The sequence below is a fragment of the Prionailurus viverrinus genome, chromosome C1 (genome assembly GCF_022837055.1).
Source record: "Prionailurus viverrinus isolate Anna chromosome C1, UM_Priviv_1.0, whole genome shotgun sequence".
Classification (NCBI taxonomy): Eukaryota; Metazoa; Chordata; class Mammalia; order Carnivora; family Felidae; genus Prionailurus; species Prionailurus viverrinus.
The window spans coordinates 205,316,048-205,340,463 of record NC_062568.1 but is presented as its reverse complement, the minus strand read 5'-3'; the positions used below and the strand labels follow the sequence as shown (position 1 = coordinate 205,340,463).

At 49.4% G+C, this 24,416-nt stretch overlaps 1 protein-coding gene and 1 non-coding gene across 5 annotated transcripts in view; both read left to right on the top strand.

Moving 5' to 3' along the window:
• VPS13D (vacuolar protein sorting 13 homolog D) overlaps window positions 1-14,962 on the top strand; it is a 257,320-nt gene extending 242,358 nt beyond the window's left edge. For all 4 annotated transcript variants that reach the window (XM_047868772.1, XM_047868771.1, XM_047868775.1 and 1 more), the window contains 2 exons: window positions 10,159-10,399; window positions 12,041-14,962. In XM_047868772.1, coding sequence (XP_047724728.1) covers window positions 10,159-10,399; window positions 12,041-12,172 — 373 coding nt within the window. In that variant the 3' untranslated portion in view covers window positions 12,173-14,962. The remainder of the gene's footprint in view (window positions 1-10,158; window positions 10,400-12,040) is intronic.
• LOC125174308 (small nucleolar RNA ACA59) lies at window positions 10,604-10,744 on the top strand. The gene has a single exon (XR_007155418.1). It is a non-coding gene; the product is annotated as a small nucleolar RNA ACA59 (small nucleolar RNA).
• Window positions 14,963-24,416: the final 9,454 nt, after the last annotated feature.

The window sequence follows — 24,416 nt, the reverse complement described above, 5'->3', positions numbered from 1 at the left end:
GGGACATCTGGGTTTTGTTTCTAGAAGATGGCGGTGCCTCTCTAGTTTGGTCAAAGAGAGGCGATCGTGAATAGGACGTACTCAGTTTTAAGGCCTTTTTCTCTGTAAAATGTCCTTAAACTTTGGTGTCCTACTGTTTGCTGCAGAACAGTAATGAAAAAAAACAGAAACAAAGGGCAACTAGTGTCTGAAAATTTTAGAGAAGCAATTTTTAAGACTTTTTTTTTTTTTTTTTTTTTTTTTTTACTTGAAAGAGAGTGAGCGAGAGCGTTCACAAACAGGGGAAAAGGGCTGGGGAAAGAATCCCAAGCAGGCTCCACAGTCAACACTGAGCCCGATGCAGGGCTCGATCCCACGACCCTGGGATTTTGACCTGAGCCAAAATCAAGAGTCAGACGCTCAACCAACTGAGCCACCCAGGTCCCCCAAGAAAAGCAACTTTTAAAAAAGTGTTTTGTTACTCTTTGAAAGGGAGGCCTTATATACCGAGGGTCTTAGAGTATTTTTGGTTAGTGAAATTATTCCAAGTTGACACGATAGGATTCAGTATATCACTATTTTAGGATATTCTGCAGAGACCTGTTAGCACACACAAAAAAAGCTCATTAACTTAAATTGGTGTTAGACCCTCCATTCCAGAGAAGGCAGTTGGTTGTGCCTGGCGAGTAGCAAAATGCTTGTTTAATTTCTTTTAATGCTCATTTCTCTCCTTTAAGCTAAAGCAAGAGGGGGAGGGCTCTGAGGGCCATGAATATTTTTTGTCTGACGGAGGAGTGTCTGAAGCAGAGGTTAATTCAGGATAGGCTTCATTGTCATCGTTAGAGACAGCGTTAAGCTGACCGCATCTCATATTTTTATAGCAGTGTTTGAATGGAGACATCAAAAACCAAGTCCAGAATTCATCTGTTGCTTGCTGGGTAGGATGGCATCTTCCCGGATGCATTTTGGGTAACTCAGGCCCCCTGCAGTGTTACTGGAAGGTCTCTTGATGAGACATGATACTGTTTCAGCTCAGGCTGCCATAAAAAGTACCATAGTTAGAGTGACTGAAAAAACAGAAATTTATTTTCTCACAGTTCTGGAGGTGCACCTGCCAGTTTGGTTCCTGGTGGAAGCTCTCTTCCAGCCTTGCAGATGGACGCTTTCTGTCTGAGAGAGAACATGCAAGGGCAAGAACTCTGGTGTCTCTTATAAGGACCCTAGTCCTGTAGGATCAGGGCCCTGCCCTTAAGACGTCATTTAACCTTAATCACTTCCATTACTTCCTTCCTCCAAACAGGGCCTTGGCATAAGGCTAATGCAGGGACACCGTTCCGTCCACAGCATGCTTCTTGAATATGTTTTGCGCTTTTAGTCTAGCCCTGGCTCCGGTCACCATTGCAATACCCAGAATCCCCAGGCAGCTTCCCTCCAGGGGGGGTACTTTCTATTCCTGCTTCCTCGGGGGAGGATTTGGTGCCACAGCTGCCCTTTATACACCTTTGCTGTTGGAGCTCTTGGATCAGAGGCCCAGAGAGTCATTCCTCAGGTCTGGCAGGGCGTGGTTCAGAGGCGGCCAGAAGGGCAGCCGCAGGAGCCCTGGGATTTTCGTTTTAATAGGCACTCGATAAGTATTTGTTGAATGAATGATAGCTGGATAGCTGCAGTATGGCATTATATTAATACACGTTCACTTTTCCATCTTTTGGAGGTTTTCTGGTCAAAGGTTGAGATTATAAATTATTGTACGTTGTGCTTTTCATTTCCTCCCCCACTCGCCGCTATTCAATTCAAACCATCTCGGTCCTTGTAAAGTTCATTTTCAGTAGAATGGCATGTGCCAAAAACACAAGGGAGAAATGGTGTAGGACAGCTAACGTAGGATCGTTCCCAGTGAGACACACGCACATTGAAAACAGAGCCACGTAAAGCTGGAAACTGGAATCAAACTGAAGTCAGTAAAATAGATTTCGTGAAACCCTTGAAATTTATACGAGCTGGGAAAAGATATTGGCATGAATGAATTTTGACTCTAAAGATGAAAACCATGTGTCGCTACCCAAGTTTGTGGGTTAAATCTCGCCAGTGAATGTTGAAGAAAGCACGTGACCATGGCCTTCCTCGGCATACAAGGAAGAAGCCATCGGGGAACCCGGCAAATATTTCTCTGAAGTATTCTCGGTTGTCAGGCTGGGTCTTCATGGTGACGTGAACATTAGAATCATCGCTTTGCAAGAAAGGAGTTTTCAAGAAACGCACACAACTGCCAAATTATACCTCTGACTTTTATCCTAGACTTGTAATTAAAAACATATTTAAAGACCTAATTATTTGCATATTTTCCTTCAGAGTTAACCCCTTAAAAGGGTCTTTAATACCTTGCTCTACTGTTCTAACTAAATGTTTCCACATTTTTTTCCAGTTAGACTCACTGTTTCACTTCTGGAAAATGTTGTATAATTACTTCCTGATGTAGTGAAAACCCCACAAAGTCCCCAGTGCCATGGGCACTTCAACTGTGTTCTCCCAGATCAAGTTTCATTTAATTTTTTTATTTTATTTCATTAATTAGTATTAAAAAGATAGTTACTGACATACGATTTAAGATCTGGCCAGCTAAAAAGGCTTCAGCTTTTGGAAGAATCAACTGCTTCTCTGGTATGCTACAGGATTATCATTGCTTCCCATCCTTTGCAGTTTGGGTTTTGAAACAGGATCCTGGGTAAAGATGATGTTAAAGTAAAATTTGTCCAATCTGATTAAATTATTTTTTCCTTGTAACTAGTGTCTCATCTGTAGCCAGGGATCTCATTTTCATTTAAGAAAGAAGAAGAAAAAGAAAGGAAAACAAGTCCCTATTTTATTTCTACAACTTTATCACAGAGTGACCCACCAGCGTTGTAAGCCTTAGGGTGGCTCTTACCTTTTAAGAAAAGGTTCCCATGAGCAACCCGCATGACCTAAGAAACTGCTCTGATCTACCGTTTCCTGGAGTTTGACCACTGGATTGTATTTTTTATTTTATTATTTAAAAAAAAATTTTTTTAACATTTATTCATTTTTTGAGAGACAGAGAGCCAGCACAAGCAGGAGAGGGGCAGAGAGAGGGGGAGACACAGAATCCAAAGCAGGCAGCCCGACGCAACGAGCCGTGAGATCATGACCTGAGCCAAAGTCGGACGCTTAACCAACTGAGCCACCCAGGTGCCCCATGGATTGTATTTTTTAAATGTTGTTTCAGACAATAACATTTATGAGATTTTTATTTTAGTACAGAGAAGTATAAAAAAAAAAAAGAAAAGAAAAATAGCCTATTAACCCAGCAGCCAAATAAGCTCTTTCTCTGTTTGATGAAAGGAATTCGTGCACATGGTCAGCACATTCAAGTACAAAAAGAAATAAAAACAAAAATAAAAATTTCCTTTCTTGCCCTCCATGTAAACATACTTGTGTATGGCATTTTGGATCTTGTCTTTCTTGACAAATTGCAGATGAGACAGAAATCAGAATTTATTTTTTTTAGAGCACAGATTATGGTGTTGATTCTAACAGCATAGAATCACAAATATAAGCCTTATAGTAACATATATAGTCTCAAAACAAAAACAAAAGACGAGTCCTTTTGAGGAATGGGCTAAAGCTCGTTTGCTTTCATTTTCTAAACCTGGAAATACTCTGTCAATAACCATAGACACTTAGGGAATTGGACATTCTTGGATATGCCCCTGAATTAAAACTCATATGACAGATTAGCCAGCTGTGCCGATAAAAGTGAAGGGCTTGACTAAATCTTTAGTAAGTTAGATCAAGAGTTCTAAGAGAGTTTTTTTTAACTTGACTACTGGGTAAAATATATCCAACATACAAAGTTGCCTGTGCTCTGACAAACTCCTGAGGACCTTACAATGTGAATTCTCTGTCAGTTTCTAAGACTACCTAAGGCATAAATGTATCGAATGCCAGTATGTGCCAGGAAGAGTAAGAAATGTGCTTTTTCCTTGCAGACTTCGCAGTCTTGCAGGGGGAGCAGACAGGATTACCAACTATCTGTAACATATGATTGCTTTTAAAATAGAAGCGTGAGCCATGTGTTATGAGGCCTCAAGGGGAAGTGATTAATTTATTCTCGGAGAGCCGGGGAAGGCTGTGGACAGTTGGCCTGGTCCTGCAGGATGAGGAGAACGTGCCCAGGGGAGAAGAGAGAAGGGCCCGTATACAGAGAAGGGTGCCGGGCACAGGCACAGACGGTGGCTGAGCTACTGGCATTTCTGGAGGTTTGGGGCTCACCAGGTGTGGTGGCAGCACCCATGTGGGAAGGTGGCTCACAGCCCAGAGCCTAAGAGCCACACCGAGTTTACCTGTCCTATAGGCGGTGGTGAAATTTTGAAGACGATCCCACTCAGAATTACATATTAAGGACAGAACCTTGCCGGCAGCAGAGAAATGGATCAGAGTCAGATGAGACAGGAGGGCAGGGCAGTGGCGGGGGCGAGGGGTGGGGGGCGGCCAGCAGTGCCCTGGACGTAAGTGGCCCGGTGAACGGTGGAGGCACCTCTCGCTCCGGTGGCAGCGAAAAGGATTGGGGAGGACGGAGTCGAGGGTATCTGGGGAGAAGGCATCAGCGTAATTCACAGTCCTGCTGGCTAAATACAGATTCGGAGTGAGGAGGGGGTGAAAGTGACCCCCAAGCCTCTTGTCCATTTGGCTGTACCAAGATACCGACCAGCGAGCGTGACAGGCGGGGGCAGGGAGGGGGTGGAGGAGAAGGAGCAGCCTGGCCGAGCACATCCTGAGTGTGAGGATGTGTGGGATGCATTTGTGTGGAAAACCAGGCTCAGACACAGATTTGGGGGTCACGGATGGACTCAGAGGGGTGACACATTTGGGGGGTGGTATTCTAGGAGCGCTTTTGCAGTAAGATGACTCAGAACTTTTCCATTTTGGGGGCGCCTGGGTGGCGCAGTCGGTTAAGCGTCCGACTTCAGCCAGGTCACGATCTCGTGGTCCGTGAGTTCGAGCCCCGCGTCGGGCTCTGGGCTGATGGCTCGGAGCCTGGAGCCTGTTTCCGATTCTGTGTCTCCCTCTCTCTCTGCCCCTCCCCCGTTCATGCTCTGTCTCTCTCTGTCCCAAAAATAAATAAACGTTGAAAAAAAAATTAAAAAAAAAAAAGAACTTTTCCATTTTGAAATGACTCCAAAATTGAGTAGACTATGGATATACAAATAGAGTTAATAAGGCAAAAAACAAAAAGTGGGAGGAAAACAAAGAAATCAACTTGAAGAGGGGGGGTGAAGCAGTTACTTGGCAGATTGCTCTCTCCCCAAGGACCAGTTAGTTGGTCCTGAACCTGTTTTCCATGTGGCTGCTGAGAAGGGCACTCATTTCTCCAGCCTGCTGACGTGAGGGTCTGGGGACTTGTAAGGCCCTCCCCCTCCGTCAGGGTCACTTAGCATCTGTCTCAACGGAAGAAGGAAATTGCGGTGGCCGCCATCAACGGAGCACCTCTTCCGTGCAGAGGCGACGGGCAAGGCCGGCTGGTCGCATGTCAGCTGCGCGACTTGGAGAGGACGTCGCTACCGACCACCGAGCGAGAGACCGCAGCTAACGTTGGTGATGCCGTTGGTGACCGAGAGTGCCCCCGTGGTGTTCGTGGTTGGGGGACGTTGTTAGCAAGAGTGGGTTTTCCTTCTGTGGCATCGGACCTTGCCAGAGTGACCCACTGTCAGCACCTGTCACCTCGGAGAATGATGTAAGCCATGTGCCCCAGCCTTTCTGAAGAAACTTTCTGAAGTTTCTTTCTCCCCTTGATTTTTTTTTTTTAACATGTATACATTTTTGAGAGAGACAGAGACAGAGAGACAGAGCATGAATGGGGGAGGAGCAGAGAGAGAGCGAGTACAGAATCCGAAGCGGGCTCCAGGCTCCGAGCTGTCGGCACAGAGCCTGACGTGGGGCTCGAACTCACGGACCACGAGATCATGACCTGAGCCGAAGTTGGCCGCTTAACCGACTGAGCCACCCAGGCGCCCCGCCCCCCCTTCTCCCCTTAAAGGATGATGAAAAGTAAAACTTTTACCTAAAGTCTAAAAATATTATTTTTTATAGAAGCAGTTGTAGTGTCTGCACCAACCTAAAATGTATCACCAGGGCGCTGGGTGACTTCCTTAGTTCCCTCCATATTTGAAGCGTAGAGTTTATCCAGATGCTTTGTGTTTCAGGCCACAATTTTTTTCATTCTCCCTCCCTCCCTGTGGGTTCTTACTAGGTCAAAGGCTGGAAGGATGTGCTCAGGATCAGCCTGAGACCACACTGGCTTTCTTCCTGTGTCATCCCCTGAGGTTTCACAATCGTCCCTCATTTATGGGTCAGAAGCAGCCCCATGTGAAACACAGTTGTTCCAGAAAGACAAGTGGGAAGCCAGGGGTCTGGACTGGGCTCCAGGGCAACAGTAGCTGCTGCCGCTCTGTGAGCAAAACCCCAAGCCTCTCAAGTGGAGCCCACGAAAGCCTGTGGAGAGAAGCTTCTGCAGGAGGATGGCCAGGAGGGGAGGGAAGCGCCATGGCTCTGGAGAAGAACGGGACAGAGGAAAGCGCCTTTAGCAGAAGGAAAGCTGCCTCGGCCAACTGCTCCGATCACCGTGAACTGTGGGTCCCCTCACAGATGAAATGCTTGGGATCTGTCTCCACAACAGGAGACCCCTAGTCTAGAGCCCAGTTTTAATTATTCTTTGGTGTGATTTCCAGATTTTGTAACAAAGAGAAAGATGACCAACAGGAAACCCCGAGTCTTGGTGGTTGGTTGTAGGAGCACTAGGGAAGCGTCGGGGGGGAAACGGGGGGCAGAGCTTTGCAAAGTCAGTCTCTGGGTTCTTGTTCCAACCGTCGCTGGGGACCTGGCACCCCAGCCGTGGCTTCACTGTCTCCCTTCCTCCTGCTCTCCGTTGTACCATTGACTCTGATCTGCTTTTGATTTGAAAAGACTTTAGAAGAGTTCATGGAGGGACGCCTGGGTGGCTCAGTCAGTTAAGTGTCTGACTCCTGATTTTGGCCCAGGTCATGATGGGATCGAGCCCCACATCGGGCTCCTCCCTGAGCATGGGACCTGCTTGGGATTCTCTCTCCCCATCTCTCTGCCCCCCCCCGCCAATAAATAAAGAAGAAGAAGAAAAAGAAGTTCACATAAATGTCCAGAAAGTGTTTCTAATGCGTGGTGGCTTCAGGGCACTAAGGGAGCCCCTGGTCACAGAACAGAGGTCTATGCACATTCACAAAGCTGTTGCTCTCCCCTCACATTTCTGTGTGGCCGTGAATTCTTTAGACGTTCCTGGCAGGTAGTATCCCCTCTGTCGTCAGATGAAGGAACTGACCCAGAAGGACAGCAGCTGGGCTGCTCAGGGTCGCCAGGCCTGGCAGCGTCTCCCTGCCCTTGCAGCCTGTGTTTCCGCCTCTGTGCGAAGATGCCTCAGGAGAGCACCCGAGCTCAGGGCCTCGCTTCCTCCCAAAGCAGTCCTGGCCTGACTGAGGACTTGTGCCATCTGTGGCATCTTGGAAAGAAGTCTATTTTAAAGCCTATAAAAGTGTTCCAGTATGGAAAGTGCACTAATAATTCAGCCACCCTGGCCCCGGTGTGAGAGCAGCTGCCCGGATGGAAAGGCCTTGGCTCTTTCTAGAGGCTGTGCCTAAATGTCAGCTACAGCAGGTGCCAAACGAGTGAGAGTGGGGGCAAGGACCAGAGGAAAGGAAATAAACTCAGTTGAAATATTTTTTTTTTTTTTAACGTTTGTTCAGTTTTGAAAGACAGCATGAACGGGGAAGGGGCAGGGAGAGAGGGAGAATCCGAAGCAGCTCCAGGCTCTGAGCCGTCAGGACAGAGCCCGGCGCGGGGCTCAAACCCACGAACCTCAAGATCATGACCTGAGCTGAAGTCCAACGCTCAACCAACTGAGCCACCCAGGCACCCTATCAGTTGAGTTTTTAATGCACATTCCTGCTCTCATCCCAACTGAGGTGGCCAACTTTGGGGTCTCTTGAGAGCCCATTGCCTGCCCAGCCCACCCGTGCTCAGAAACCATAAGCTGATCTGGGCTTTCATGCTAGTTGCTCAGCAAGTTCTGGCCCTGTGGTGCTTCCTCTCTGTCAGGGTGCTTTTTTCATTTCTCTCTCTGTCTGTCTCTCTCTGTTTCCTCTTTTCTTTCCCCAGATGACCTATTTTATTTTTTTATTTTTGAGAGAGAGAGAGAGAGTGCACACGCAAGTTGGAGAGGGGCGGAGAGAGAGGGGGACAGAGGATCCGAAGCTGGCTCTGCGCTGACAGCAGCGAGCCCAGCACGGGGCTCAAACTCACGAACCTCGAGATTATGACCCGAGCCGAAGTCAGGCTCCACCGACCGAGTCACCCAGGCGCCCCGGGACAAGCTATTTTAGATTCTGTTTAGTTCGATGAAGTGATAATGCTGTCCCCCTAAGACTGTCAGAACCTGGAATGTGGGAAATTCTGTGCTAAGTGGCCTGGACACCAAAAGCTGCTGGGTACTTCTAATTCTGGCATCGAGACTTTACAAGTCTGCATTCTTGCATTGCCACCCAGTTAGAATAGAACAATAAACCCCAATTTTTGTCATGCAAGGCTGTAATTAAAGTGGCAACTGAAACGGGCAGATACTTACTGAGCGTGTAGGGGGTGGCTCTCTCGGTGGGGGTGGGCTCCTGGGGAGACGTGGGGGCGTAGGATGCAGACCCCACTCTTACCTCTGCATAGAGAGCCGAGGGTTTGGCAGTGCTTCTGAAGGTAAGCAGCTAGGCATTCAGAAGCGGGGACAGGACTGGAGGATTCCAGGCAAGCTTCATGGAGGAGTTGGAACTGGGAAATCGTCAGGTGGGGAGACTTTCAATAGGTTGTGCTCTGGAAGGGTAGGTGATGTGGGGGGGGGGGGGTCTCTAAGCCTGCAGGCAAGCGTGTGCCCACCACATGCTTGGGTCTGAAAGGAGACGGGCCCGTGCCCCAGCGGCCCATGCCCGGGCCTCCGTCCCCTCCGTGTTCTGTGACCGCAGAGAAACAAAGCCATCCTGGGACCCCAGTCCCCAAGCAGCTCCGGGGAGAGCCTCCCTCGGCCCAGCGACCGCAGTTTGGAAATTCCTCTCAGGACATCAAGTCCCAGGGGGCCAGAGCTTGACAGCCAGCCTGTCGTCAGCTCTTAGTATTCTCGCCGTCATCTGGTCTCTTTTGCTGTCCCTCGACGTCGCCGCCCCATTGTGGAAGGCTGTCACAAGATGCCACAGAGGCAGCCAGGCCCCGGAGAGCTGCCACGGCGGTTTCCAAGGGTCACTGCCCTTCATTCAGGAGCTGAGCTGAAAGGTTTGACGTGCATAAATTTCCACTTTAAATCTGTGAGCTCCATGGTGGAAGGGGAATGAGATTCCCCGCCCCCCCCCCCCCAAGTGGCCCTACAGCCCCTGCAAGTAAGGACTGGAAGTTAGTCAAATCGGGATTATAGCTTCCCTTCAGAAAGCACTTTCCAATTTATTAGAGTTTTCTGAACACGCGGTGGTATTCTCCCGGGTTCCCCGTCCCCGAAGCGTGGAGCGGAGACCGGGCTGGGCCACCTCGTTGGAACCGTGACGAGGAAGGACCGGGGTGCACGTGTGCGAATGCTGGAGGCGTCGCGCCGCCTTCTCGCAGCAGCCTGCCTGGGAAACCTCGTTAATTCCGCGTTCCCCCTGCGTCCCCGCCACCCCCCGCCCGTGTGAACGTTGTCAGCGGCTACTTCAGTGGGTATCGAACGGCATTGTATTTTCTGCCTCTGTTCTGCCCAGCAAAGCCCGGTTCCATTTCCTCTGGGCCTCAAACTCCCTAAAAACTCTCACTGAAAAAGAAACCCCGCACAGTGCAATTCCAGGGTATAAAATTGTACTGTCGGTCGTCGTCCCGAGCTACTTGGATCCAGCACCCCGTGTGCGGGGCCATGTGCCGTACGGGCCCGGGAGGTCACTGACACCCTTAGTCCAGGTTTACAGATGAGGGAACTGAGGCTCAAGGGGTAGTAAACGTGAGGGAGCCTGGTCAGGAGCCCACACACCAGGCCGCCTCCCCTTCCTTCGGCTCAGTGACCGGGAGTGGCCCGGCGCCGTGGGTCGAGGCCACGCTCGGTGTGCCCTTCTGACCTTTCCCCCTCTCTCACAGCTTCATAGCCGTGGAGAACATCGACAGCTACTGTGTGCTCATCTCCTCCAAAGCCGTTTACTTCCTGAAAAGTGGGGACTATGTGGATCGAGAGGCCATCTTCCTGGAAGTCAAATACGACGATCTCTACCACTGCCTCGTCTCCAAGGACCACGGGAAGGTGTATGTGCAGGTGACCAAGAAGGCAGTGAACTCAAGCAGTGGAGTGTCCATCCCTGGCCCTTCCCACCAGAAGCCCATGGTGAGTACCCACCTGGCCTGTCTTCTTCGTGCTGCCCCCCCTCCCCCCCGAATTGGCGTATTCCGCGGCTGAGAGGTAGAAAGGGCCCCCGGATCGCCTCTGCCCTGCTTACGCTTTTCAACAGGGATTCGCTTTAGGTTTACGCTGGGCGGTCACTAATCCCCAGGGGTACTGCTTCTCAGTCCTGTATACAGAAGGAGCTCAGTGTGTGCGTTAACTGGGGTGACGCTGCCCTCCCAGCTCTACCAGTAACGACCCCACCAGTTCCTCGGCACTTGTGCCTCCACTGCCCGTCGGTACAGCACAGACAGCCATGCCAGCTCTAGTTAGTGGGGGGGACCTAACGACGTGATACGTGGGGGCGGGGGGGGTTATCCCTAAAATGCGACTCTTCGGTGCACTGAACCTAAGATCTTAGAGCACACACTGGCTTCTCTGTCGTGCCTCCTCTATAACAATTGCAAACTTTCCTCTTCTGCACAAAGAAGCAGTATCTAGTGTAGCGAAGGCCCTTCCCCGGAATAAACTCAAAAATAAGTATTTGTGAATAAAATGGATACATTGCCTCCAAAGGGTACAAGGTACTGTCACGGCAGGACTTGCATTTGAAAGCTATTGGTATTTAATAACGATCCTATTAATAACCAGCATCCATTAAGGATGTGCCCTGGGCCAGGCTGGATACTAAGTACTTCCTGAGGGTCACGTGCTGTTGTGCTGCCGTCTTTCCCACTTGACTGGTAAGGAGGCTTGGTGAGGGCAAGTGCCTTGCGCGAGGTTATATGGCCAGCGCTGGAAGGAACTGGGGCTTCAAACCCGGGTAGTTCGACTCCAGAGCTGGCAGTCTAGACCACTTTGTTTGCCGCTTCCGCTCGGAGAGACCTGTTGGCTCAGCAGAAGCGCGTGTGTGGAGACCCGCCATCTCCATAGTCTGACTTGGTGGCTTTTCGTGAAACCCAGGTGTCCGCCATGCTCACTTTTCGCCCGGCATGCCGCGATTTTCAAAGCTGCTCTTGAGAATGATGTGCCATTCAAAATGGGCCTGCTTCTTCTCCCCGGCTCTCTCTACAGATCAGAAACCACAACCAACCTCGCTGGGCCTCTCTCCTCAGAAACCCCTTGACCTTCCCCTGCTCAGGAATGCACTTGGGTTTGGCTTGGCTTGCGCAGGCTCCCCTGGGGTCGTCGGCTTAAGCCAGGGCTGGTAGATTCACAGAGTTAACACCCAGAAGTTGAGTATTTCCACAAGTTCCTTTTTGTGATGGGGAGCCTTGCCCAGCTACACTTCTCTCCTTTCAAAGCAGCTGAGCAACTCAGCATTCCTGATAGGAAAGGCCTCGAGACGTTAGTTTGAGGATTCTTCTTCCCTCTTTGACTGGCACCAGACATTGGAGGTGAACCCCCTCGGTGCAGCCCTTTCTTCTTGCTCTCGGTCTTGCCTCAGCAGACCCCTGTCTCCTCAGAGCTGAGGCTCGCTGGCTCTCGGTTAGAGGGCGTCCCAAATGTCAGATAACTGTGGCTTAGCTACCCCGTCACCTGGGACGTATGTCAAAGACGCGGATTCCAGGAATCTGCCCGCGTCCTGTGATTCGTTTGGCCTCCACCTCGGGGGCAGGTCACTCATTCTGTTCTGCTCTCCAGGTCCACGTGAAATCGGAGGGCCTTGCCGTCAAGTTGTCACAAGAGATAAACTATGCAAAGAGCCTTTACTATGAGCAGCAACTTATGTTAAGACTCACTGAAAATCAAGAGCGGTTGGAGCTGGACTCCTGAAAAATCCCAGCTGCCAGAGAGACGCTCGCAGACACAAGCCCCAAGTCAATCGGGAGGAAAGGCCCAAAGGCTTGGCCTAAATCAGAGGCAAAACCGGAAAAAGGTTGGGGGGGGCTGTCAAGGAACGAGGGGACGATACGAACGGAAACCGTATTAATTTGTGGGTGGGTTGGGGGGTTCCTTTAGATTGCGGGGAAGTAATTTTTAAAAGGTATTGGCTGAATAACGTTAAAAAAAAATGTACTGAGATGAATCTAATTTTTAGATTGCCCTGTATTTTGTTAACATGTATATATGTACAACTGTGTGTTTGTAAATATGCAGGAGCGTTTCTGAGCAGGGCCTGTGACGTGTGTAAAGGTTGGTTAGCTGTAAAGTAATATAAAGTTATATTGGATCTTCTATTGCACTAATTCTGCATGTGTAATTCAGGGTACTCGCTACAAAAAAGGCATTCTTGAAAGGTGAAGAATGTTCCATGTTAGCTTTGGAAACCAGAGTATTTGCAGGAAGAGGACGGAGGGGAGGTGGGCGGCCTCGAGGCTGGAGCGGGAGGGCAGCCCCCAAAGGAGGTGGCTCAGAAACCAACCCGTCTTTTATTTATTTCCCACCCCACCCCACCCCCCCACCCCCTTTTAAGAGTAGTTCCTAGATTGTCACAGATTCTTTTCCCTCCATCTGTCTGTTTGGCTTTGTCCTGACTAGTCTTGCACACACACACACCAGCATTGTAAGTCTGTCTTGGGATGTTGTCAGAGAGGATCAGTTTGAAACACCGGTAGGCTCTGTTGATTTCGAAGGGGAGAAAAAAAAAAAAAAATCTCACACAACTGTTTGTTTTAACAAATCAGAAATCCACAGATCTATCAGAAGCCCTCCTTTCCTTTCGGAACAACAACAAGGAGAAAGTCCTAGAACTCTTTTCTCTTTTGATAAAGCCACAGGCAAGCACCACAGCCGCCCAGCCCTGGGCTCAGTGATGGCAACACTGGGACGAGAAGGGAGAGGGAGAGAGCCTCAGAAAAGGGGATGAAATCCGAGTATTAAAAAGCCGTTTTGCCAGTTTTTCGTGGAACCGAGATTTGGCTAAGACCTCTCTTGTCCTCGGTGTTACATTCCAGCCAGTAGCAAGGCCTGGTATGAGTGCCCTCTTCTGCCTGGGTCTTGTTCTTGTTGTTGGAATAAACAGGTTGGGAGCGGGAGCTCACTCTAGAATGAATGACTAGCCTTGTGATTTTAACGCTTTCATTTTGATAGAACTAATCGGTTTCAACAACCTCGTCCCGTGTGGCGGAGATCGAAAATGACTCAGTGGATCAGCGGATGTGTGCAAGGTTTGGGTCTTTGTAACTCTTGACCCAAACCCTTCCAAGACTCCCGTGAAGCTGATCTGTCCATCTCACCATCCCTCCCCTCTGCGCACATGCGTGTGTGCGTGCGTGTTTTTAAAGAAGCAGGAAGGGAGCTTTAGCACAAGTGCTCAAGAGCTCTAGCTCAGTGGGGTTTTCGAGGACCGCCTTGAACCCCAAGGTCTGTGTGGTCTTCGCCGACTCTAAGTTGGTGGGTTGCCACGTTGAAGCTTAGCTCGCAAAGGGTTGGGGTGGGTTTAGGTTTGTCGTTTGTTGGAGTGTTTTGTTTTTTTTTTTTGCTGGGTGCCAGTCGTGACTGCGTCCCCTCACGCACAAGATCCCCAGCAGGGTGACCTGTGTCTTCCTCACCAGCCTCCTCCTCTGCGCCCCACAAGTCTGCCTTGTGATTTTTGTCATCAGTGACCCACTGCCAGAGATCACCGTCCCTTAAAGGTGAAACTCTCAGAAGGGTTGATTGTTTGCCTCAGTGAGCCTTCTGTCGCTTTCTGGGATGAAGTCGGTGGAATTTCGTAAGACTGACGAGGGCGGCCTTGGGTCCCGTCCCCCCAAACCCCCCCCCCCCCCCCGCCCGGGGCAGCTGTGACGCAGCAAGCCGGTGGAGGGCGCAACGCTGCTTCCTGAGGGACCCAGGGAGGTGTTCGGATGCCCTCCTCTGGGCTCCTTTCTAACGTTAGCTCTAGAAACAGTCGCGCATCTCGGTGGGTCATGCGAGCCCTCGCTGCTGAAGGGGCCTGAGAAGAGGCTCCCGCTAGAGCTCCCTCACGCCAGCCACGGTGGGAAGGCTTCGGTGGGGCTCTGGACTTCGTTTCCTGCTTGGCCAGGAAAAAATTCAAAGCTCTGAAGGAAGCAGGCCCTGCCCCTGGCTCCTTGAATGCCCCATTTCTTTTTCAATTGGTGTTTAGCCCTTGATGTCTGAGACTTTGTTATGATAATTTCTACCGATTTTCATGCTGTCCCAAATACCCAGTTTCTCTCTGAGGAAAGTAAAATAAATTGAATAAGGAGAAATTGGATAAGGAGAAATCAAAAGCCATCCTAATTCCCTGACCAGGCATGGTTGGCAGACCCAGCAGGGCCCCGCGGCCAGTGCTGCTGCTCTGCCCCCGGGGAGGGCTCCCCCGAGGGGCTCAGGCCGATCCCCTGCGCCCACCGACCGACCAGAGGGCAGGAAGGCAGACCTCTCAGCAGCCCCAGCTTGGTGGGTACTCACCTGGGTGTTCAGAAGGTTCTAGGGCCACTGTGTTTTTAAGCATCATCTGTGCCTCAAAATACCATAGTAGCTGCTTGATAAAATCCTGGTTCTCCACTGTGTAAACATGATTCTATACAATCACCCATCTGTTAAGACTCTTTCGTCTGTGTCTCATATCAGAGTCGTTATTTTTCTTCCTGCGGAATAAAATGCTTTATCAACTTCCCAGACAGGTCGTTCTCTTCTGGTTTCTTGGTGTTGCGCAGATTCTAGAACCGGTGCCAGTGATCGATGCCAGGCACATCCTGGCGTCCACAGGAACACAAAACCTGTCCCCTCGCTCCAGGGAAGCATGATCCTGGGGCAGATCCTCACCTTGAACATTATTTCACTTTCCAAGAGTAAGCCGCCCGTTCCGTGCTCCAAGCCCGGCTTTGTGCGGCCAGCCTCTCACCCCACCACTCAGGCGAGCAGCCTGGGCCCCGGCAGGGAGGAACTTCTCATATTTGCTGAGAAGGGGAGACCCCAGGAGGAAGAGCTTTGGAGCTCACTTTGGACGTGTTAAGTTCAAGGTGCCTGCTTGATGCAGAAGGCAGTGGGGCCCACGAGTCTGGAGCTCAAAGAGGTGAGTCCAGGCCAGAGGCGCCCGATTGGGAATCATCAGCACACATATGACAAGCGGAGCCTGGATGAAATCCCCAAGAGAGTTGAGGGGGAGTAGCGAAGAAAAGAGGCCCCGGATCTGAGCCCTGGGGCTCCCCAAAGTCTAGAATTGAGACAGACGGAGGGGAAGAGCACAGGAGATGGCAGGACCAGACACAGACACAGACGTGAAGCCAGGAGGGCGCGGGTCCTGGAAGCCGAGTCCAGAAAGGTTTCAGAAGGAGGGAGGCTGTTAAATGCTGCTGATAAATCAGGTGGGTTGAGGACCGGCAACACTAGGTTTCCAGCATCGAGGTCACCGGAGCCTTCTAGAGCAGTCTGAGTAGCGCGGAGAGGGTAAGAGCCAGATTGCGCTGGAGTCAACAGGAAAATGGGACGGGGGGAAGCCGGAGACAGCGCACGTTGACAGCTCTGTGGAGTAAGCTGGCCGTGAACAGAAGGAGAGAAGTGGCTGGTACTTCGAGAAAGGGTGGGGGGCAATAATCAAGGAAGACAGTGAAAGGGGACAAGGGAGACTGGCCAGGAAGAGGGGTGGATGTGGTAGAAACTTCAGAAGATTCTCGTTTCCTCATTTCCGTTGCTTCTCTTTGGTCACATTAGCAGAGAGGTGGGGGGGTGGGGGGTGACGGAGACCTGGAGGAGGAAGGGAATACAAAACAGTCACTGAAGATCATGGGCAAGGGAGCAGACAGGGAAGTATGTGCAGTGGGTCAGCCAGGAAACATGGAGGGCCCGTTTGAGGTTGGGGATCATGAATTTAAGGGGAGACCGGGCAGCCTGGCTCTGGTTTCCTCCAGCCACACTCAGCTGCACGATTCAGCGTGGAACGGGCAAAGAGTTGGACTAATTGAGAAGTGTCCCGTCCTGCCCGTTCAGATGCCCCAGTCCCCGTTGCCCACAGGAGCTCATTAAGAGTGAGCCTGTCAGAAGCCAACGTCAGACAGAAATCCGAGAACGCAAAAGAAGGGAGGGGCTACACTCTCCAAACCAAAGCACACACCCAAAGAAGGCGCCCTTCCAAGTGGGAGAGCTCCTGGGAGGTGTGGCTCATGTCCCCAAATGCAGGACCGCACAACCTGAATCCTGCAGGGGCTCCAGGACAGGAGGACCGTGTTCGAAGACACGCCGTCCGGGCCCTCTAGGCCTTGGAGACACTTGGCACAAGAAGGGGGTGCGTGGGACATCGACCTTTCTCAATGGTGGCATGCCACCAGTTCACTGAGACCAGGTCCTAAGCAGTGGCTACTGATCCAAGCTGCTTTTCTCTGGTGGCCGGGGGATGGTTCGAGCAATCGGAGACACCGAAGAGAGAGCTCCTCGCTGTTGGATAGTCCTGCTGGAACTTTTCCAATTAGTTTAGATTCTCTCCATACAAATGCAAGCCAAAAATTCGAGTCCACGTATCTGTTACCATATGAAAGCAGGTAGTGCGGTATTATTTGTCCCTTTCTGCCCCTGCATATCCCCCGCGGATACCGCGTGCACTGCCCATGTTCTCCCTGCGTGTGTGCGCGGCTAGGTACACACGGGGAGACGTACTCACACGTGGTTTCCCGGCATTGTTTGCAACTTCTCAGCGTTCTCTCCAATGCTGCCGTTCTGTAATTGACTCAACTACTTCCGTGGTGACGGTCTCTCGCTTCGCTTTCCGTCCACCGCACCGTGCCCCCCCCCCCCCCCCCCCCACCCCAGAGCAAGGCTCCGGCGAACATCCCCGTTTTTGTGTGTTTGCACCACATTTCCACACGGTAGACCCCTCGGGGCCGGTTGCAGCTGGGGGTATACACAAGATCGTTTTCCAAAAATGCTACCGGGGTCCTCCCGTAGCATCTGCAGGATTGACCCGGCTGATGGGTACAGGGTGGGGTCCTGTCTTCAGTTTGCATTTCCCTAGCAGCGAATTAGGCCACCTTCTCGTCTGGACCGACTTGTTAGGAATGGCTGCTGAGTTACAGCAGTTGCCCTTTGGGCATCTAGCCTTTGCACGGTATTGTCTCCTCACCTCCTTCATGATGTTGCTAGATTTCCTGATAGGTACCACCCTTACTCCCTAGAATAAGCCTCATTTGCTCAGAATGTGTTCATTTGTTATTCTTTTGATACCTTTCCTGGCTCGGTTTGCTAATATTTTTGAGTCTTTGCATCTTTAAAGTGAGGGCTCCATAATTTTCTCCCTATCTGCAGCAGATTTTATCATTTAAATTTTGCCGCAGGGATGCCTGGGTAGATCAGTCAGTTGGGCATCCGACTCCTTATTTCGACTCAGGTCAGGATCCCAGGGTGGTAGGATCGAGCCCCACACTGAACATGGAGTCTGCTTAAGATTCTCTCTCAAGGGGCGCCCGGGTGACTCAGTCAGTTAAGTAGCCGACTTCGGCTCAACTAGTGGGTTCGAACCCTACATCAGGCTCTGTGCTGACAGCTGGGAGCCTGGAGCCTGCTTCAGATTCTGTGGCTCCCTCTCTCTGTCCCTTCCCCACTTGCACGCACGCACTCTCTCTCTCAAAAAAAACTTAACATTGAAATAAAATTCTAAGATTCTTTCTTTCCCTCTGCCCCTCTCCCCTGCTCATGTGCTCTCTCTAAAATTAAAAAAATAAATAAATAAATAATTATCCTGCCTTCATAAAATGGGTTAGAGAGATGGCCACCATTTGCTATGGCTTGTGATTCTTAAATTACATGACAATTTCCTGTTCTAACGCTTTGAAGTTACATGGCAGGTTCTAGACTCTTCTCCAATGGCTCCCCTTCATCATCACACCCCCGTGCCTTCTGCTGATTGGAACGTTCAATATCCATTTCTCCATGTGTCCATTTTGGCGGCAGGTTTGGTTTTTAAAATCCTCCGGTTCGTGTAGGGTTTTTAGTGTGTTGCCATAGAATTGCGTGTGTACCTCCTGAGCCTCTTTCCTATTCTTGATCTTGAATATTTGTTATTTACTGTTCTTTTCAAAGAACTGGTTTGGGGTTTCTCTTTGCTGTTTTGTTGATTATGTCTCTAATCTTATTTCCCCTACCTAGCTTGTTTTGATTTATTTTACTACTCTTTTTTTGCTTTATTTATTTTATTAAAAAAAAATTTTTTTAACGTTTGTTTATTTTTGAGACAGAGCATGAATGGGGGAGGGGCAGAGAGAGGGGGAGACCCAGAATCCGAAGCAGGCTCCAGGCTCCAAGCTATCAGCACAGAGCCCAACGTGGGGCTTGAACCCACAGACTGTGAGATCATGACCTGAGCCAAAGTCGGAAGCTCAACCAACTGAGCCATCCGGGCGCCCCTCCTTTTTTGCTTTGTAAGATAAATACATTTTTTGTTTTGTTTTGTGTCAACCTTTCTTTTTAAACAATGATGGCAGGTTTAGGTTATCGATTTTCTTCTGAATACAGTTTTGTTTATCTCAGGTTTTGCCATTAAGTGTTCTCTCTGTCGCTTTCTCTGTAGTTTTTACTTGGACTTTAGATTTCTTCTTTGAGCTAAGAGCTACCTAGGAATAGGCCATTTCTAAATATCAAAAAAAAAAAAACCCCACACTCTCCTTGCTAAATCAAATATTATTGGATTATAATCAGTAAGTATAACCTGAACTTTTCTATATTAAAAAAATTTTTTGCTGCAGTTTTCTTTTTGTCCAAGTCCTTGATCAATTTTTATAAATGTTCCATAAGCCTAGGAAACGAAAGTATACTCTCCCTTCAGGCCTGTAAAGACAGGTGCATACCTACAAACATACCTCCTTAGGTAGGTAGAAGTTTAAGTTCATAGACTATATTAACCAAACCCTGTATGGTCTTACTTATTTTTGCGTGTGTCAGAGAGCTCTGACCCACATCTTCAAATGGCCAGAGGAGCGACTGCTAACTTACACCATACTCCCCTGGAAGGTGGCAAGTGTTGAAAGTAAACAAACAGAGGAAAGAAGAAGAAAACAGCAGCCTTCATTAGGCTGCCTCCAAGCAATCCAGTTGGAGCTTTGGAAGGATTTGGTGCTGGAACAATAATAGCCCTACACAGCTGTGTCCCTTCCCCTGGGATCCGGGAGCCAGGCCACCCACTCGTCGCTCCAAGGAGCCCGCCCATGTCCTCCCACAGCCCCGGCCAGAGCAGCACGCCCAGTGTCAATAGTTCCCAGGGGGTAATAAAACTTCACACCTCCTGCTTATTCTGGGCTGCCTCAAAAACACGAAAAAGTCATGGGTACATTTTGCCTTGGAGGGAAGGTACACATCTAGACCAAATTGACCCTTGGAAGCCCTGGGCTGCTGAGCCCCGGAGGGAAGGGGGGTGGGGAGGTGCTGAGATCGACTCCCGGGACTTTAGGGGGTGGGGAGGGGAGTCCTGCCTTTGGTGTGCGTTTTCCTAAGACACTCAACTTCAGGGGTACACGGAGACTTCTGGGAGGTTTGGCCCAGCCCACAGAAAGGCAACTCCATTCTGTCTGGTGGTTTGTCTGCAGAACCACCCGTCCCTGTGTGTGCCCAGTGCGTGCCCTGTGTGTGCCCAGACAGCACAGCTCCCGACCTCTGCCCCTCCAACAACAGGGAGACACTGGCCACCCTTGTCACGAGTATCCGCCTGGGTCCAGGCTCCGTACTGGGTGCCGGGGATATGGGATGAGTAGGGGGACACTCTCACCGCCCTCCTGGGCTAGTGGACCTCAGGGTGGGGCACGGAAGACTTCACTGGGGAAGAGGCAGGTGGCCGGGGTCCAGAGGGCTGAAAACTAGTGGTGCAGAGGGAAGAGCGGCGCTCGTGTGAAGTTCTGGACGTAGGAGCACATTTGAGGTCCAGGACCTCTGGACAGACTGGAGTGCAGTGAGCTGAAGCTGAAGAGAGGTGGCCGGGGGCCAGGCCACGCTGGACTTTGCAAACTATATGGGCAAAAGTTTTCAGCAGAAGATTTCACTGCAAAACTGGCATCTAAAAAAATACCTCTCTAGTGGGGCGGGGCACCTGGGTGGCTCCGTTGGTTGAGTGTCCAACTCTTGATTTCTGCTCAGGTCATGATCCCAGGGTCTTGGGATCAAGCCCCATGTCGGGCTCTGCACTGAGCATGGAGCCTGCTTAAGATTCTCTCTCTCTCTCTCTCTCTCTCTCTCTCTCTCTCTCTTTCTCTTTCTCTCCCTGTCTCCCCCACCCCTCTCTCTCTCAAAACCCTCTCTTAAAAATAGATTAATTAATGGGGTACCTGGGTGGCCCAGTCAGTTAAGCATCCGACTTCGGCTCAAGTCATGATCTCGCGGTCCAGGAGTTCGAGCCCTGTGTCGGGCTCTGGGATGACAGCTCGGAGCCTGGAGCCTGCTTCGGATTCCGTGTCTCCCTCTCTCTCTCTCTCTGTCCCTCCCCTGCTCACACTCTGTCTCTCAAAAATAAATGTTAAAAATTTTTTGTAAAAAATAGGTTAATTAAAAAAAAAAATGCTCTCAGGCTGCAGAATGGAGCCTGGATAGAAGGAGTCCAGAGTGGAAGACTGTTGCACTAGTCCAGGTAAGAAATGGTGGGGGCAGTGGAGATAGAAGTGTATAGACAGGATAGACTTTTGAGGAAAAACAGAGAAGATGGAGGGATGGATCTAATGTAGAGGGTGAGGGGAAAAGAGGAATCAAGGATAGTTCCTAGGTTTCCGGCCGGCCGGCCGAAGTAACCAGATATCCGGTGATGTGATTACCAAGACGGGGAAGTATCATAAGAGCTGGATGTTTGTGGCTGGTCCATTTACTGACTCTTCGATATGTGTTGGATGCTAAATGAATGCGTGACTGTCTTCTCAGGTTTGAGATGTCAGTGACCTATTAAGCAGATAGAGGGCAGTTCAGAGCTGGAGAGAGTAGCTTGCCCGGGAGCAGCGCTGGCAGTCACGGGGGGTGATTGGATTATGGAAACGATGCTGATGTGTTGATTTAATGAAAATACGCTTACTACGGGGCAAGTATTTAAGAAAAAACATCTGCCATAGAGATCTATAACCAAAAAAAAATCAAAATTCAAGCCATTGAGTAAAGATAAACTACATATTAAAAGATGAACTAGTTATGCCCTTCTTTGTACTTTAATACTCATTTAATTTTTACTAACATCTTTTAAAAGTTCAATAAAATTGGGGCGCCTGAGTGGCTCCATCAGTTAAGCATCCGACTCCTGATTTCAGCTCGGGTCATGAGCTCATGGTTTGTGAGTCTGAGCCCCAAGTCAGGCTCTGCACTGACAACAAGGAGCCTGCTTGAGGTTCTCTCTCTCCCTCTAAATAAATAAATAAATAAATAAATCACCACTGTTTTAGAAGCTTAAGATTTTTCACAGCATTTCTGGTTACTCTTATTTATTTCATTCATGATTATTACTAAAGATACTTTTGCTATATTGAGGAGGGGAATCCTCGGAGTTTCAAGTACACTCGATACACCATTGGTCCAAGGTCAGGATCCTTGGGGATGTCTAGGTCTGCCATCCCCAAAGATGGGGTAGACACTGGGTCAGACAACCAGGGAGACGGCACTGAACCAAGACTTCCAATGGCGCTGATGAGAGGAGTTCACAGAAGGCTGGGAGCACAGAGCACACTTCAGGTGCAGCCTAAATTGGGGGAGGGAGAGGCAAATGAAAGAGGTGAGATACAGAATGAAAGGACCCTGGAGTGGAACTTTGTTCTAGTTTGGAATTAACTGGTTTTCAATCCTTGGCCCGCCTTGCCCCACCATTCACTAATCCCATCCACTTTCAACTCTTTTCCATTTTCTTCTAGTATCTACCACATGATTCTAACCTATTCTTGATTTCTTCCCATCGGAGGTGTTATCTACTGATTTTCTACTCTGGAGAATTAGATTTTAGTTCTTTCTACCCCGTCGCTACCCTCCCCCCCACACGCACACACACAATACTCCACACTGAAAAAAGAAAAGAGGGACATCATCACAGATTCTATAGACATTTAAAAGATAACAAGGGGATATTATGGATAACTTTTTGCCTTTAAATCTGATAACTCAGATAAAATGGGCACATTTCTTTTATTTAATTTTTTTTTATTAACATTTATTTATTTTTGAGACAGAGAGAGACAGAGCATGAACAGGGGAGGGGCAGAGAGAGAGGGAGACACAGAATCTGAAACGGGCTCCAGGCTCTGAGCTGTCAGCACAGAGCCCGACGCCGGGCTCGAACTCACGGACTGTGAGATCATGACCTGACCTGAAGTCGGATGCTTAACCGACTGAGCCACCCAGGCGCCCCAAAATGGGCACATTTCTTAAAAGATACAAATTACCAGGCATCTGGGTGGCTTAGTCGATTGAGCATCTGACTTTTGATTTCAGCTCAGGTCATGATCCCAGAATTCTGGGATTGAACTCTGCATGGAGCCTGCTTTAAGATTATCTCATTCTCTCCCTTTCTCTCTCTCTCCTCTCCTCTCCTCTCCTCTCCTCTCCTCTCTCCTCTCTCTCTCTCTAAAAGAAAAAAGAAAAAAAAAGAAACAAATCACCAAAATTGACAGAAGAAATAGGACATCTGAATAGCCCTGTATCTGTCAAAGAAAATTTGTAATTAAAAACCTTCCCACAAAGAATAGTCTAGGCCCAGATGGCTTCATTTGTGAATTCAAACAAACATTTAAGGAGAAATTAATATCAGTCCTATACAAACCCTTTCAGAAAACAGAAATCACTTCCAAATCATTTTATTACTCTGACACCAAAACCAGACAGCGGTCTTACAACAAAAGAAAACTAAAGACCAATATCCCTCAACACAGATGCAAAATTTCTTAACAGTTCTTTAGCAAATAAACTCAGTGAGTCATGTAACCCAATTGAAATTAAGCAAACATTTCAACAAACACTTCACAAAAGAAATATACAGAGGGCCCAAAAGCACATGCAAAATGTGCAGTCTCACATGCAGAGAACTGCCGATCACAACCCCAACGAAATACCACTACACGCCTGTAGAAACGTCGAAGTTAAAACATCTGACGGTAGCAAGTATTGGCAAGGTGTGGAACACATGGAATTCTCCTACATGGCTGGTGGGAATGCAAAACAGTCAAACCAGTTCGGAAAACAGCTTGGAAGTTTCTCGAAGAGTTAAGCACACTCACCGTCCGACCCATCCGTTCTACGAGTTGTCTACTCAAGAGAAATGGAAATACGTCAACACGAAGACTTATACACAAATGGTTAATTGTAATAACCCAAAACGTCCTTCAATAGGTGAATGGATTTAAAGAAATGCAGGGCGCCTGGGTGGCTCAGTCTTTTAAGTATCCGACTCTTGGTTTCGGCTCAGGTCGTGATCTCACGTTTCGTGGGTTTGAGCCCCGCGTCAGGCTCCACAATGACAGTGTGGAGCCTGCTGGGGATTCTCTCTCCTCTCTCTCTGCTCCTCCTCTGCTTGTGTGTGCCTGCGTGTACTGTCTCTCTCTCTCAAGAGTAAACTTTAAGAAGTAAATATTTTAAAATGCAGCATAACGTAAGAATGGAATACTACTGGGCCAGCGACATGAGCATACTACTAACACACATGGTGAGAGACAGAAGTTTCCTTAGGGAACCATTGAGATAGTCCAGGCAAAAGAACAGACACAAAAAAAGAACCAACCCAGCACTTTGGGGGTATGTGACCAGAAGGGAAGGACGAGGTCACGGCACTTTGTAGATTGGACATTCGCCCTTGTTGCCTGACCAGATATCAGTTCTCCCTTCTTCTGGAAGTAGACCCTGCATTCCTTTCGGGGAACCATCTCTCACCCACTCTCTGCCCTTGCAGCTCGAGAGAGGCTCCAGCCCCTGTGGGAGACGCGTGAACTCCATCCTGGCCAGCCACCCAACCTACTCTTCCTGGTGACTGTTTGTATATGTATATAATCCATTTGCCAATCGGTGCAATCCTATGTCTGGATACAGGGACCAATTCTGGAATGGACACGTGGTCCAATCAGGGTGAATCCAGGGAGTTGAGCAGAAGTCAGCAGGGAGAGATGCTTGCTTTCCACTGGCCTTGAGTCTGGAGCTGGCAGGA